General features: G+C 40.5%; 1 protein-coding gene across 2 annotated transcripts in view; it reads right to left on the reverse strand.

Annotated features, from left to right (window-relative positions):
* LOC110162786 (DENN/MADD domain containing 1B) overlaps positions 1–17,141 on the reverse strand; it is a 378,748-nt gene that overhangs the window by 123,842 nt on the left and 237,765 nt on the right. For both annotated transcript variants that reach the window (XM_055165337.1, XM_020927684.2), the window contains one exon: positions 399–499. In XM_055165337.1, the coding sequence (XP_055021312.1) occupies positions 399–499 (101 nt within the window). The remainder of the gene's footprint in view (positions 1–398; positions 500–17,141) is intronic.

The following is a 17,141-nucleotide window of genomic DNA, read 5'->3' on the forward strand; positions in this document are numbered from 1 at the left end:
AAGGGCCGCATTTGGCCCCCGGGCCATAGTTTGGACATGCCTGGTATATAGTATAGAGTATAGAGTATAGAGAATACAGTATAGAGTATAGTATAGAGTATAGAGTATAGAGTATACAGTATACAGTATAGAGTATAGAGTATAGAGTATAGAGTATAGAGTATAGAGTATATATAGAGTATAGAGTATACAGTATAGAGTATAGAGTATAGTAGTATAGAGTATAGAGTATAGAGTATAGAGTATAGAGTATAGAGTATAGTATAGAGTATAGAGTATAGAGTATAGAGTATAGAGTATAGAGTATAGAGTATAGAGTATAGAGTATGTAGTATAGAGTATAGAGTATAGTATAGAGTATGTAGTATTCAGAAGAGCAGTATAGGGGAGTGTCTCACCAGCAGTAGTCGAGCAGATGAGGAGGCAGCACTGGGATGAAGATGTGCTGCCAGAACATGGGGAAGAGCAGAGCCGCCGCACCGTGAACACACGCTGTTAACTGTGAACACACAAACACACACACTGTTAACTGTGAACACACAAACACACACACTGTTAACTGTGAACACACAAACAAACACACTGTGAACACACACACACACACACTGTGAACACACAAACACACACACTGTTAACTGTGAACACACAAACACACACACTGTTAACTGTGAACACACAAACACACACACTGTTAACTGTGAACACACACAACAAACACACACACTGTTAACACACAAACACACACACTGTTAACTGTGAACACACAAACACACACACTGTGAACACACAAACACACACACTGTTAACTGTGAACACACAAACACACACAAACACACACACTGTTAACTGTGAACACACAAACACACACACTGTTAACACACAAACACACACACTGTGAACACACAAACACACAAACACACACACTGTTAACACACACAAACACACACACTGTTAACTGTGAACACAACACACACTGTGAACACACACAACACACACACAACACACACTGTTAACACACAAACACACACACTGTGAACACACAAACACACACACTGTTAACACACAAACACACACACTGTTAACACACAAACACACACACTGTTAACTGTGAACACACAAACACACACACTGTTAACACACAAACACACACACTGTTAACTGTGAACACACAAACACACACACTGTTAACTGTGAACACACAAACACACACACTGTGAACACACAAACACACACACTGTCAACACACAAACACACACACTGTTAACTGTGAACACACAAACACACACACTGTTAACACACACAACACACACACACACACTGTGAACACACACAAACACACACACACACTGTTAACACACAAACACACACACTGTTAACTGTGAACACAAACACACACACTGTTAACTGTGAACACACAAACACACACACTGTTAACACACACAAACACACACACACTGTTAACTGTGAACACACAAACACACACACTGTTAACTGTGAACACACAAACACACACACTGTGACACACACTGTGAACACACAAACACACACACTGTTAACACACAAACACACACACTGTTAACACACAAACACACACACTGTGAACACACACACACACTGTGAACACACAAACACACACACTGTTAACTGTGAACACACAAACACACACACTGTTAACACACACACACACACACTGTTAACTGTGAACACACAAACACACACACTGTTAACACACAAACACACACACTGTTAACACACAAACACACACACTGTTAACTGTGAAACACAAACAAACACACACACACTTAACTGTGAACACACAAACACACACACTAACTGTGAACACACACACACACTGTTAACTGTGAACACACAAACACACACACTGTTAACACACACACAACACACACACTGTTAACTGTGAACACACAACACACACACACACACACTGTTAACTGTGAACACACAAACACACACACACTGTTAACACACAAACACACACACACTGTGAACACACACACACTGTTAACACACACTGAACACACAAACACACACACTGTTAACACACAAACACACACACTGTTAACACACACAAACACACACTGTTAACTGTGAACACACAAACACACACACTGTTAACTGTGAACACACAAACACACACACTGTTAACTGTGAACACACAAACACACACACTGTTAACTGTGAACACACAAACACACACACTGTTAACTGTGAACACACAAACACACACACTGTTAACTGTGAACACACAAACACACACACTGTTAACACACAAACACACACACTGTTAACACACAAACACACACACTGTTAACACACAAACACACACACACTGTTAACTGTGAACACACAAACACACACACTGTTAACTGTGAACACACAAACACACACACTGTTAACACACAAACACACACACTGTGAACTGTGAACACACAAACACACACACTGTTAACTGTGAACACACAAACACACACACACACACACACACACTGTTAACACACAAACACACACACACACACACTGTTAACACACAAACACACCACACTGTTAACACACACAACACACAAACACACACACTGTTAACTGTGAACACACAAACACACACACTGTTAACACACAAACACACACACACACAACACACAAACACACACACTGTTAACTGTGGACAAAAAAATACACACAGAATATACACATATTGTTAACTGTCAACACAGAAACACACTTTGTTAACACACAAACACACACTGTTAACTGAGGATACACAAACACACAACTACTTCAATAACCATCAGTTAAAGATATAAATGTGTGTGATGAGGAGTGGGGTGCTGTGCTCCTGAATGTCGACAAGACCAAGGAACTGGTGATTGACTCCAGGAGGAAGAAGACACCAGTGGAGCTCATCACCATCCAGGGCCATGACGTGGAAACAGTGACTGCTACAAGTACCTGGGAGATTGTCTCCCAGTCTGTGGGGCCAGGGCCCTGAACTTCACTGTGTTCTGCTGGGGAGCAGCTCCAGGAAAAGGACATTGGGCAAATTGACAAACTGATCCGTAAAGCTGCTCATGTGATCCACTGTGAGCTGGAGACATTTGTCACGGTGAGGGACACGAGGACACTGGACAAACTGGTCTTCATCATGGACACTCCTGCTCATAATACTCCCTTCAAGTGTACAACAACTCACCCTTACGTTACAGATAACCTTATGTCCTGTCGATAGCTGAGATTTTACATTTTATTACTTATTTTTCTATTTTATGTTGACTTATACATATTTATTTATATCTTATTTGACATGTGTTTCTTGCAACCTTTTTGCTACTTATTTAGAATTTATAATTACCATTTATATTTGTTTTCTCTTTCTTATTCTATTATATTGTGATGTGTGAGCTGCTGTGTTCAAATCATTTCCCTTGTGGATCAATAAAGTTTGTCTAAGTCTAAGTCATATTTATTCCTGATTTGATTGGGACAGTTCATGTTGGACAGACATGACACAACCTGAATGTGAACACTCTGGATTTTAGCCAGATGCTCATTTCCGTCCGTTATGTTCACAAATGTGTCGTATCACTGCTTTGTCCAGAATGTTCCTCAGTGTAGCATGTGAATTTTAAGATGTACCGTAGTTAAGCAAAATGTTTTCTGGGTTCAACTAAACTTAACTTTTCCAAGAGTTTTTCTCAAGCAACACAACTCTGATGACAAAAACTTAACACCTCACAGTCTTCATCAGGAGTTTCAAGTGTGATTTCAAACATTTTATATTATCACACGTTCACATCAGATCGACTTTAATCCGAGCAACAGAAACCTCCAGAAGGAACGCCGTCATCTCTACCATTTTTGCATCTTTTTACTCATTTCAAGTGACTTCAACGGAATCTTTCATATATTTCTATAATTGATCACATTCCCTCTAATATCCCGCTCTCTCCGCCGCCTTTCCCTGTCAAACTCCACAATAACAATGTATTTGACTGGAACTGTGAATCTTTTAACATCAACGCTCGGAGACATAAGAAAGCAAACTAACAGATTCTAATTATTTTCTGTGGTTCTTTCAGTTAGTGTGTCAAAAAAAAGAAGAAGAAAAAAGCATTGTATCTTGTTGCTAGTTTGACAGCATCATTTAAGAAGTCAATGGTGAAAGAGAAAAAGGTGAAAGATGGTGAATGGTGAACGAAAAGAAGAATGGGGAAAAGAGAGAACCAGATTCTAAATGGGCGCCGTTTGTAGGTTTTTAAATACATGACAAGTTAAGCCAGAAGAGATGCTGTGTTTAAAGGTGCATTGTGTAACTTTTCTGTTGGAGCGTCCGTCAAATGCTTTTCTCCATGGAGACGTTATTGCTTTTTCACAGCATGGCATTAAACCTTTCTATCTTCATGGAGACCCTTCGTACAAACTGTCTGACCTTGCAGTGTGAGAATTCGTTCACTTGAAGGTAGGCGAGTACTTTTTTCATTTAACCAATCGCTGCTGTTTGGTCGTGACATATGGGTCTGGTCAAGCAGTAACAGAGGGAAACAGGGGCAGATTTTTGACATTCAAATGTCTCTTATTCAGAAACTAGAGGGACTATTGAAATAAGTAAAGTATCAGAATCTAGGAAAGAGTTACACTCCAACAGGGTCAAGTTAAACCTGTGATATTCTTTCAAGTTGTTGACAAAAAATTTTAAAAACTCATGTTGGTAACGGAGGGAATGAAATATGCAGCACTTTTTGGTCAATAAATCCAAACAGTGATAACTCTTGGTTCTCACTTACATATCCTTAACAAACTGGTTTGAATATTTGCTTCATATAGTTTTCCCCTTGATAAAATTCACCAAACATTCTCTTTGTTCCGACTTTAAATCCTCGACCTCGGGAATCGTTGCCAACACAGAATATATGGCTCTTCGCTGATTGACTGGTGCCCCAACTCGCACTTCCGGGGTTTTTGTGAACCGTCTAGTTCTATTCTGATTCCTGACCTCGTCTCTGAAGAAAAATGAAAATCCCCCCCTCCCCCCCAAAAAATAAAAAATAAAAAATAAAATCTCTGATCGTCAGATGGACTGTTCCAAAGAGGCAGTAAAACTCGTTGTGAGTTTTAGTTTGGCTTCTTGGGACAGTTAAAGATGAGACCTGAGGACCTGAAAGTCCAAGAGGCTCATGTGATAAAAGCAAATCAGATAAATAAATAAGACTAAAGACCATTAAGAGCTTTATAAACTAAAAACACAACTTTAAAATCATATCCATAGAAACAAGCAGATGACGGACCATCTACCACAAAAGTTCCATAATGCACCTTATGTATTGAGTGCTAACACGTAACATATTTAGATCACCGTGTTACCTTTTATTGTTTTGGAAAGTCACTCCCCCTTCAGAGCACTATCACAACACACCAGCACACTCCTCTAATGAAACTCCTGCACATCACACCTGGTTTGTGAAGCTGTAGTCTACAGTTTAGTATCAGGTTTCTGTATATTTATGGAGGAATATCGTGTGGGAGCAGGGGTGACGTAGGCCTGTGGGCGGAGCCTCATACAGAAGCTTACAGCTAACCGTAAGAAGGGTGTGAATAGGACCAGGGCGAGATTGCTAAATTACTCAAAGATGCATGGATGGATCTAAAACGTCTCCAGGCATGTTTCTGATCTCATAGTCTCTCTATCAAACAGCCATGAAACACCCTCCTCAAGCTTTACTCTGCCCCTAAGCAAAATCTGACAAATCCTCCAGAGTGGGCGGTGTCTGGTGGGTCTGGGGTGGTGCCTGGTGGTTTGGGGGTGGGCTCTGGAGAGATGATTGACAGGCGACCGACAGCCACAACAAGGTAGGGGCGGGGCTGAGGCTGAGAGGGTCTCCTCACGTCCTGCCCATAGACGTAATAACGTTATAACCTGCATCTGACTCATCCGCGCTGTTAGTCCAACCCGAAAGTTCAAATGTCCTGTCATAGTTGATCCTAAAGAGGCGGTTACAGACACGACTTTAACCCAAAATCCCATTTTTAACAAATATGCACTAAAATACCAAAAATAAGGCCAGTAGAGGTATACACTTCTATTTCAGACACATTTACACAAAGAACCAGGAGAAAAATAGATTTTGGTGTTTAGTACTTCATTTCTTTTCCATGTATTTGAAAGTGTCTTGCCCCAGTACAGGTGGACATGTTGTTTAAGCAGCTTTTGAGGTCAACATACATCCACTGTGTAAATATAAAGCATTCTACTGTCAGATAATCAGGAAGTGTTCATTAGCATGCTAGTTGTTGTTAGCTTTTCTCCACTCTAGTGATGGGCATTTGATAAAATGTCATTAATCAATCATCGGGAGAATTAACGATCAATTATTGATTAATCATTAATGTTTTTATATTAAAATGATCATCATTATTATTATTACTAATCTACATAAATAAATTCAACTTTACGACATATAAACATAACCACTCTAGAGCCACATCAGCTGATTGACATTAGAATGTGTTTAATTCAGATTTGTTCAAGTCTCACAGAAACGAAACTTAAAACCTCATGACTAATTTACATAAAATAAGCGAAGAAAAAAACAGCTCTTGTGTCGCTGATGTGGTTCAACTTCTGATGGATTAAAAGACATGACTCAGGTGAATACAGGTTAGTGTGACCAGATTTGCGTTTGTCAAAACCAGGACACCGTACCGGGGGTGCGGCCTTGTCATCAACATTGAGTGACTCTCACCTGGTAAAGCTTTTTCATGTTTTTCAGAGTCCTGGTGCTTTGAGGTCCCTGGCACCATCACTGGACACCGAAACATATGTGCTGCTTTCCACACTGTGCACATGGACTCACACTTGTCTCGACAGGGACAAAAAGTGGGGAATTTCTGGTAAAGATCATGGTTAAATGTGCATTTGTGCTTCAGCATGTTGCAGACTGAACGACTGTTTATGTCTCGCACCTTCTGAGTGCAAAGAGAGCTACAAGAGACGCTCAATTTAATGGCCCAATAAAACGTAATGAAAACCTGAACATTTGCATCACTTTATAAAAAAAACAAAAAACCGGCCAGGACGAGACGTGGAAAATGGACATGTCCAAGGAAAAATGGACGTTTGGTCACCCTAGAGTAACCTACATTTGGTTTGTCAATTAAAAATGAACATAATCGACGAAATTCTTAATGATCAATTATCAATTAATCGACTAATCATGCCCATCCCTACTCCACTCTGATGTCTGAAAGTTGTACAAAAGCTCTTATAAACTCATCATGTGAATAATTAAGACGCATAAGGAAAGTGAGGAAGAACTTTGGACGTCTGCAAACCGTTTAAAACAAACGACTTCTGTTTTTCACATATTTCAAAAGAGTAAAAATCAGGTACATCACCGTTAAAAAGTCAATGGCGTGTTTTGATTTCATTGTCTTCCATCTTAAGTTAACCTGCGAGCTACAAAACTGTCAAGGAAGTAAAGAGGAACTAGATGAACCAAAGTGTTGTCATGGGCGTTCTTTTAACTGCATGACGAGCGAACCCAGAAGAGGGCTCAAGATGCGTTTAAGTGCGCGAAAAAACATAAGGAAAAAAAAGCTGCATAGGTCAAAGCACTCTCTCTTCATGGGAATTTAGAAATCTCGGTGATAAATTGTACAAGAAAGTAACAAAAAACAACCCGGGGCATTTGCTTTGCTGTAATTTGCGCGAGACGTGTGTAGCAACCTAGCGCCTGACAACAAAAGCTAGCCTCAAACTGAGCTGTCAGCCCCAATCCAAATCAAAATTATCCCCGGCGCTATGACGACGGAATCAAACAAAAAAGAGAGAAACTGTTACGATACAGAATCATTAACCTTTTTTTTTTTTTTTTGACAAATAACGAGAGGAGATGGAACAGAGGACAGATTTAAAGTGCGTAAGACACGTTCGACTGTTGCTCGGCGTAATTATATTAAAGCCACACCGTGTAACTTTTTAGACAATGAAGAGACTGAAACAAAAGCATGTATCTTCATTTTATTTGTCAAAACGCGTGTCCAGGCCATGAGTGGGCTTGCGTTTCCATAAACCTGACTCGTACTTGGCCTAGAGGAGGGACTTCTGCTGGTTTCCATGACAACATTATTAATTTGCAGTGTTGGAGAGTAACAGATTACATGTACCAGAGTTACGTAATCAGAGTACAAATTATGAGTAACTGTATTCAGTTACAGTTACTGTTTCAGTGAGTGGTAATTGGATTACAGTTACTTTGTTGAAATAAATGGATTACATGGCGGGATTTTCCTGTTTTCACATTTTGGGCTAAATCCTTGCTTTTTTTCCCCCCGTAATTCCACTCATTGCCGGACACTAAACCAGGTCTAAAACCAGGTCTAAAACCAGGTCTAAACCAGGTCTAAACCAGGTCTAAACCAGGTCTAAACCAGGTCTAAAACCAGGTCTAAACCAGGTCTAAACCAGGTCTAAACAGGTCTAAAACCAGGTCTAAACCAGGTCTAAACCAGGTCTAAACCAGGTCTAAACCAGGTCTAAACCAGGTCTAAACCAGGTCTAAACCAGGTCTAAACAGGATTTAACAGGACTAAACCATGCCACGTGGATGTGTCTATTCATCTTCTATCAATAATATTTTTAATTTGGTTCAGTAAAATCTGGGCTTTTTATTGTTTTTTATCAGACAAAACATCTTATGTGAAGATTTCCTCATCTTTACTTCTCTGCAGCAAATCAAGTAATCCACTCACTTTAAGTAACTTAATGGATTACGTTACAAACTACATTTTGGGATATGTAATCTGTAATCTGTAGGGGAATACATTTTAAAAGTCACCTTCCCAACATTGATCGTTTGTATATTCTGTATAGGCGAGTTTCAGCTGACGTCATTGTTATTAAAAGCCCATGTTACATGCATATTTTGGTCAGAGGCAAGAAACACGGTAGTGGTCAAACACAGTGTGTAACCTCGTGTATTTCTCCCCGATAATGGTAAATTCCTGCTGCATTATCAGATGCACAAATAGAAACATGGAAGAAGGAAAATGTCTTTTTCGTATTCTGAGTGAAAAGAACCACTAACGGTGAATTAAACGTCTTTCAAACATCTGCAGAGCAAACATAGAAGATCCTAACAAACCGTGGACTCCAACAAGTTCAACAACACATCGAGACTCTTGGAGGTTTTCATCTTTTCTGCTGTGAATGGCCCAGGAGTTTCCACCAAGTCATTGTGGATATCGCCAAAGTGAATATTTGTCCAGGTAGTTGGTGATTCTGACCAGAAATTTGGTTTGGTCCACCTTTTGTCGGGGTTGAAAAGGGTGATTTGGCTCCATGCTTATGACCAATTTCTGGTCAAATGGTCTTGGGTCCTCTGCCGTTAGAGTGGATAAATAACCAGGATCAATACCCTTTACGTGCTTTCTCACTCCGTCCATCATGTTGAATTAGTGTTTCTAGCCACCAACCAAAATAATTCCCAGCATGCAACGCACACTTTTGTCAACAATGAAACTCACCTATATTTCACAGTATGGCCATAGAGAAAATTCCCAAGTATGACTTTAACTTTCAGTTTCCAAGGAATCATGCAGGTGACACCTCCAGAAAGTTACATAGTGTAGCTTTAAGATTTTCTAGGTTTTTAATTTAAAGCAAAGAAGCAAAGAAGAAATGAATGTTCTCTGGATCCTCCCTGGGCGACTGAGGGATTTCACAAACATTTCTAATGAAAGTTTTAGGGACGTAACAATAACCAAAATATCGTGATGTTGTATCGTCAAAGTTCTCACAATAATATCGTGGACCATCACAATATATCGAATTACAAGTGTCTTTACTTAAATGAAGAGTTATGGTGCAGCAATGGTTTAAAAAAACACAGAGAGAACTACATAGACCATGATCCTTTGCTCCATTTCAGTGCAGACGACATGAAGAAATAAAAGTTTTAACATTTTTAAGTCTTGTAAAGGCATTTTAAGTGTAAAAAGCAGCATATTAACAGTTTTAGCAGTTTAGCCTCCACAAAATATTACAATAAATATCGTACTGTGAGATGTTTGTGAGATTTGGACATTGTTACATCCCTTATCCTGAGCCTCTCCATCATATTGCAATCTTTCCCACGATATCGCAATAAATATCATACCATGAGCTTCATACCGTGTTGATATCGTATCGTGAGACTTGGATATCGTTACTCCCCTAGTAAGTTTATAATTTTAATTTAATTTAACTGGACCCGGGCAGCAGCTATGACATATGCAGGTAATTACATAACTGTTACCTACACTGTAAAACCCGACAAGTTAGGATTACTCAAACAAATTGATGAAACTGATTACAAAATTTTGAGTACAAAGACATTGAACTCTAAATGATTGAGCCCTGTCACATCCAAACTGGAAATTTGCTCAAATGACCCAGATATTTAGAGCACATTCAACTTTTCTGATGCATTTGAGTAATGAATGCCTACATTTTTTTTTTTTACAAAGTTTAACTGTTTGCGTTTACAGTGTAGCAACTATCACAAGGCCCATAACCTAAACTGCACAACAGTGATGATGAAACTGATCAAAATAAATGACACCACCTTTATTTTTTAAGGCACATGTAACATTCTGATTCCATGGAAACAGAAAGTTAATCTTTTAGGACCTGGACTCTTGCAGCTTTATTGATTTCTCTTTGTTATTTGGACTGATTGGATTTGATGAGGCAAAAACAAAGAGTTATATTTTTACATGATGTAGTATCTGAGAAAAAATATGATTTATAAAACATTCATTTTATGTTTGAATCATTTTGATGGAAACAATAAAGTCATAATTGAATCACGATTTGCAAAACCTATTTATGAAGTGCTTAAACAACCCAAAATGTGTTGGACATCTCCATGGAGACAAATTAATTTTTAAGCTCTACTACAGCCCAAATTTATGTTTCCATGGAGATTGGAGATGAGCACAAGGCCAAATGAGAGTCAGGTTTGTGGAGATGCAAGCCTGCTCACAGTAAGGACACTTCAGGGCATTAAACACAATCAAAACTGAATAAATAAATAATCAAATAAATAAATAAATAAATCAAAACAAAATAAATTACAATAAAATAAAATAAAAATAAATAAACAATAAATAAACAATAATGACTTTAAATCTGAGTTTGAAGTGTGTGTGAATCGTCTCTGCATTTGGGATGGAATTTTCAGTATTGATCTGTTGACGTCTCTGTTTCTGTTTCAAGACTCACCGCTGCTTCTGCTATTTTTGTTTTCTTCTTCAGCTTTTTTTTTTTTTTTCACAATCTGCCACTTAACTCACATCAAACTCTGATAAACATTTAGCCCAGGCACTAAGTCAGGACTCTAAACCCGTGCAACCCGCTCGTACGCTCTTGAAGAAGGATTTCTGATATTTCCATTGTGTTAAAAGTCGGCGTTGGACCGGCAGCCCGTCCTCTCCTCTCTCTCCAGTAATGACCTGAACCTCAGCAGGCGGGATTAAAATAACATGATTAAAAATGGAAAAAGAGAGAGAAGGGGGTGGGGGGGGTCTGAGGGGGGGGGGTCTGTTGGGCCCCTGGGACGTCATTAGGGCAAATTGCCAAAGAATGAAACATGAGTTAGCCAAGAGAGACTGTAGGCTGCACTAATGCCACAGGGAGAGAACCGAGCCGACCAAGAGGAAGAGAGATGGAGAGAGGGAGAAAGGAGAGAGGAGAGGAGGAAGAGGGGGGAGGAGAGACGGAGAGAGGGAGAGAGGGAGAAGGAGAGAGGAGAGACAGTAGAGAAGGAGAGGACAAGAGGGGGAAGAGGAGGAGAAAAGAGAAAGGAGGAAGAAATCGAGAGAAATAAGGGAGAGGAGGAGAGAGTGATTAGAGATGTAGGAGGAAGAGAGAGGGATGAGAGGAGAGAGAGGAGAGGAGGAGGAAGGAGAGGAGGATGAGAGGAGGGAGAGGAGGGAGAGTGATAGGAGATGTAGAGGAGGTAGAGGAGAGAGGAGAGAGGAGAGAGGGAGAAGAGGGAGCGACTGTGGAGAAAGATGAGGAGAGAGGAGAGGAGAAGAGAGAAGAAGAAGAAGAAAGGGAGAGAGATGAGGGAGAGGGGGAGTGAGTGACAGGAGATGTAGAGAAGGAAGAGGAAGCAGAGGAAAGAAGGGAGAGAAAGAAGAGGAGAGGAGGAGTGGAGGGAGAGACGAGAAAGAGAAGGAAGAGGAGGCAGCAATAGTGACACAAAAACTACATGGACCATGATCCTTTGCTCCGTTCTTCTTCTTCTTTACTGTCATTAAAGTCTGACTTAAAAACATTTGGAAATGCAACTTTAATGATTCCAAAACAAAAAGTCAAACGCTGATTTCATTATTTTGAAACATTAATTAATCATGTTATTTTTCTGTATCGTCTCGTGGTTTCTGACGACAAAATGGTTTGATTTCACATTTTAAATAATTGATTTTCTTTCAAATATGACCTGAAATCTGTGTGTTTTTCTGCGGCTCTGACCCGCCACTTTGGAACGAGCCTTTTCTTTTTTTCTCCATTTCGTTAATTTATTCTTTTTACTGTACTATACAAACACAGCACTCTTCTCTCTCCTCCATCTCTCTCTTTTTCTTCTCTCCCTCTTTTCCTCTCTCAGGCTCTCTCCTGCCTCTCTCTTTTCCTCTCTCTTATACTCTCTCCTTCTCTTTCTCTCTCTCCCCCATCCATCCTGTCTCTTGCTCCCTGTTCATCTCTCTTTCTCTCCCTATCTCCTCTCCTCCTCCCCTCCTCACTCTCTCCTCTCCCTCACTCTCCTCCTTCCTCTCTTCTCCTCTCCTCCTCCCTCCTCTCCTACTCTCTTACTCTTCTCCTCCTCCCTCTCTTTTCCTCTGCTCCTCCCCCTCACTCTCTCCAATCCTGTCCTCCTCCCTCTCTCCTCCTCCCTGTTTCCTCTCCTCCTCTCTCCTTACTTTCTCCTCCATCTCTCCTCCCTCCCTCCCTCCCTCTCTCCTCCGTCTCTCGGTGCAGCAGGTCGTTAGTCGTTAATAAACGTGTAATTGTGTCTCGGAGAACGTGCAGATTGATAAAAAGAACAAACGCACACACACACTTTTGTTTCTTTAACTCTCAAAATAAATCCACCTCATGAATATTCATGAGACCAACAGCACAGAAAAGAGGGGGAAGAGGAGGAGAGAGGAGGAAGAGGATGGACAAGAGAAAGAGGAGAAAGAGGAGGGAGAGAAGAGGGAGGAGAGAGCAGGGAAAGGAGCCAAGGAAAGAGGAGGCAAGGAGTGAGGAGGAGAGAACAGAGAGGAGGAGAGGAGAGGAGGGGGAGGAGGAAGAAAGGAAGAGAGAGGAGAAAGTGATAAACAAAAAAGAAAAGAAGTGAAAATATGTGTAATTGTGATCTGTTTGTGAGTGGATTTATTGTGTTTTAAATCTAGAATTCTGTTCAAACGTTACATTTTAAACACGTCCAAAAGAAATGACAAAAAGACTCAAATGTGACCTGACAAACTTCAAATTTCAGTTTCATTTTGATTGAAGTTGATCTTTGTGTCCTGACGTGAAGCGATGATTTTTGTAGCACCATCATTTTGTCCACAAACAACACAATCTCCTTTTATTCTGCTTAAAACCTGAAACGTCATTCTTGTAGAGGAGGTCTCAGGATTTACCTCAGTGAAGTTGTCCTTGTCAAACACAAACCTACACGAAAACTACGTCAATTGTTTGTGCTGCTTTAGTTTTTGGAGATATTAACGATTCTTTTACAGGTCAAACTGGGATCAGCCTCAGGAAGCTTCAAAATGCTCTAAAACAGGGGTGGGCAAACTTTTTGACTCGTGGGCCACAAAGAGTTCAAAATTTGACGGATGGGCCGAACCAGGAGCCGATGGATCGAGTTTTTTGGTAATCCACCTCATAAGAGCAAACAACAAAATAACATGGGATATGTAGAAATTACAAAGCTCTACAACAAAATATCTGTCTTTCAAGTCCCACGGTATTTACTATTTATTGAAATGACTTTGAAAAACACTGAAAATTATTATTATTATTATTATTATTATTATTGTTCTTGAAGGTCGGCGGGCTGGATTAAGAAGATTAAAGGGCCGCATATCGCCCCCGGGCCATAGTTTGCCCACCCCTGCTCTAAAACTACACAAAATGGAGTCAATTATTTGTGTTTGTTTTAGTTTATAGTTTATTTCAGGGTGCTCAATACATTGATCTCGATCTACCAGTCGATCGCCAAGGTCGTGTGGGTAGATCGCTGTGTCTCGTCTCAGACTCGATCGTGTTTGGACTCGGTCTTGTCTCTCACTCGAGGTCTGACACTCAACAAGTGTGATCATATTTCATTACCGGCCGCTGCTGTTGGTAATAAACTTGTAGCGGGTGCAGGAGCGTGTGGGGCGTCTCAGTGCAGCCTGTGTGCGCTCATTTTGAAACCCGCGGAGACTCTACGGCGCATCACAAACACACACGCTCCCTATGCACGGCTCGTCTGCGACAGCGTGTGCCCTCGTGTACCAGCGTGCATCACAGGGCAGGTTCAACTTCCTAAACATCCTACCTGTCCATCTGCCTCACGTCAGCACGCCGCCCCTCGCCTTTTCACGCTCTCGCTCCTTCCTGCGTACAGCCAACACAAGCCCCTCCCACAGTGCGGCTGATTAGAAGAACAAGACCAAACATGAAGCAAAAATTAGTCTAAATTTGTGTTCCAGTGTTGGCACAAAGCAGGTCTACAGCATAGAGCGGATCTACAGAACAGACCTACTGCCACATTTGGCTGAAGTTTGTCTAACAAAAGTGCACAAATGCATCTGTGTTTGTCACGATGTGTGTTTGGTTTGGTAAACGTGCAGAGGCTGGTAAATATCACTGCAAAACCAGAAAAGAATGTAACTCCAGTTTGGAACTTTAAAAAACAGGTTTAAAAATCTTCCTTCACTTTTTTCACAGTTTTGTGTAAAGTGCCAGAGGAAGTTCTCTTAAAGAAGGGGTTCTCAAACTGTGGGTCAGGGTCCAAAACAGAGTGTTTCAGTGCAGTTTGTTTGGCTTTGTTTTAGGTAGATCTTTATGACTTGGTCATTTTGTAAGTAGCTCACATGCTGAAAAAGTGTGATCCTGTGATTTATTTAATGAGATGAGGGTTAGTGGTCAGTCTGCATGAACCTCAACAGGAAACATGTTTGTATCAGGTTGTAACACCAGTGTTCATGTCCACCTGTTGTTCAGGTTCATTGATTGATTATATTTAACTGACCTTATCTATGAGCTGTTCTTCCTGAGACTGGATGACGTCACCCACCAAAAATCAAACTGTTAATAGCTTAAGAATAACATCATATAAATAATCACACAAACCAAACTTTTTACACCACAAAACAGCACAAACCAATCACAAACCAAGCACAAATGATTGACATCGTTTTTGTGTACATGTGTGTTTAACGGGGCGACTTCACACAGGTCATGGATTTGGATTTTACTTCACGTGCACGCCTGCTTCACGTGCACGCCTGCTTCACGTGCACGCCTGCTTCACGTGCACGCCTGCTTCACGTGCACGCCTGCTTCACGTGCACACTTGCTTGCACTGAAAAAAGTAATATCTAGCTAAGTTAAAATGACTTAAATTATGAACATGTGAATTTATTTGAGTCGATTCAGCCAATGGAAGAAGTTTTTTCTTTTTTGTTTTCGTTTCTTATCTTAAGGGCAAATGTTGTTTTTCTTATTTTAACTGTAGCAAGTTGTATTTCCATATATCATAAAAACAGTGTTGGGGAGTAACAGATTACATGTACCGCAGTAACGTAATCAGAGTACAGATTATGAGTAACTGTATTCAGTTACAGTTACTGTTTCAGTGAGTGCCAATTGGATTACAGTTACTTTGTTGAAATAAATGGATTACATGATGGTATTTTACTGTTTTCACATTTTGGGCTAAACCAGGTCTAAAACCAGGTCTAAACCAGGACTAAACCAGGTCTAAACCAGGTCTAAACCAGGTCTAAACCAGGACTAAACCAGGTCTAAACCAGGACTAAACCAGGTCTAAACCAGGTCTAAACCAGGACTAAACCAGGTCTAAACCAGGTCTAAACCAGGACTAAACCAGGACTAAACCAGGACTAAACCAGGACTAAACCAGGTCTAAACCAGGACTAAACCAGGTCTAAACCAGGTCTAAACCAGGACTAAACCAGGACTAAACCAGGACTAAACCAGGACTAACCAGGACCAGGTAAACCAGGTCTAAACCAGGACTAAACCAGGTCTAAACCAGGTCTAAACCAGGACTAAACCAGGTCTAAACCAGGTCTAAACCAGGACTAAACCAGGTCTAAACCAGGGCCAATTTGAAGAGAACAAACATGAATTTTCAGGATGTGGTTGTTACATTCATGTAGTTTTAAAAAACATGACAATATCAAGTAATCCAAAGTATTCAGATTACATTACTGACTTGAAGTAATTTCATGGATTACATTACAAACTACATTTTGGGGGATGTAATCTGTAATGTGTAGATGAATACATTTGAAAAGTCACCTTCCCAACATGTATGTAAGTACAATACGTCTTATTCCACTGACAGATCATGTGACTTGTCAAGAGGAATTGACTCAAATCATGATCAAACTTCCTTAGTTCAAGTCGTCTGAACTTGACTAGATTTTATTTTTTGTGGTGTAGAATTCTCCCTGACCCTGGTTCAGTGCATTCATAAACTGCTCTCTATTTTGCAAATCTCTCTCTCTCTCTCTCTCTCTCTCTCTCTCTCCTGTCTTTTATCTTTTTCCTTTAATACTTTCTTCCTCTTTCCCTCCTTTCCTCCACTCTTCTCCCTCGTCTTTTCCCTCCTCTCTCTTCTTTCTCTCTGTACCAGGAGGTGATGGCTCAGAGCAACAGGTGAAGCAGCTCCAATTATCTCCTGCTGTCCTCAAGGTGAGACCCCCCTCCACCCACCCCCAGGACGGAGGGAGGAGAGAGGGACAGGAAGAGGGGGAGGGAGAAGAGAAGAGGAAAACGAGAACAGAGAGGAGGTAGAGGAGGAGAGAGAAGGAGAGGAAAGAGAGAAAGGAGGGAGAGGAGACAGATAAAGAGG

The sequence above is a fragment of the Boleophthalmus pectinirostris genome, unplaced genomic scaffold (assembly GCF_026225935.1).
Source record: "Boleophthalmus pectinirostris isolate CB_2022bp ecotype Guang Dong unplaced genomic scaffold, ASM2622593v1 HiC_scaffold_7, whole genome shotgun sequence".
Taxonomy (NCBI): Eukaryota; Metazoa; Chordata; class Actinopteri; order Gobiiformes; family Gobiidae; genus Boleophthalmus; species Boleophthalmus pectinirostris.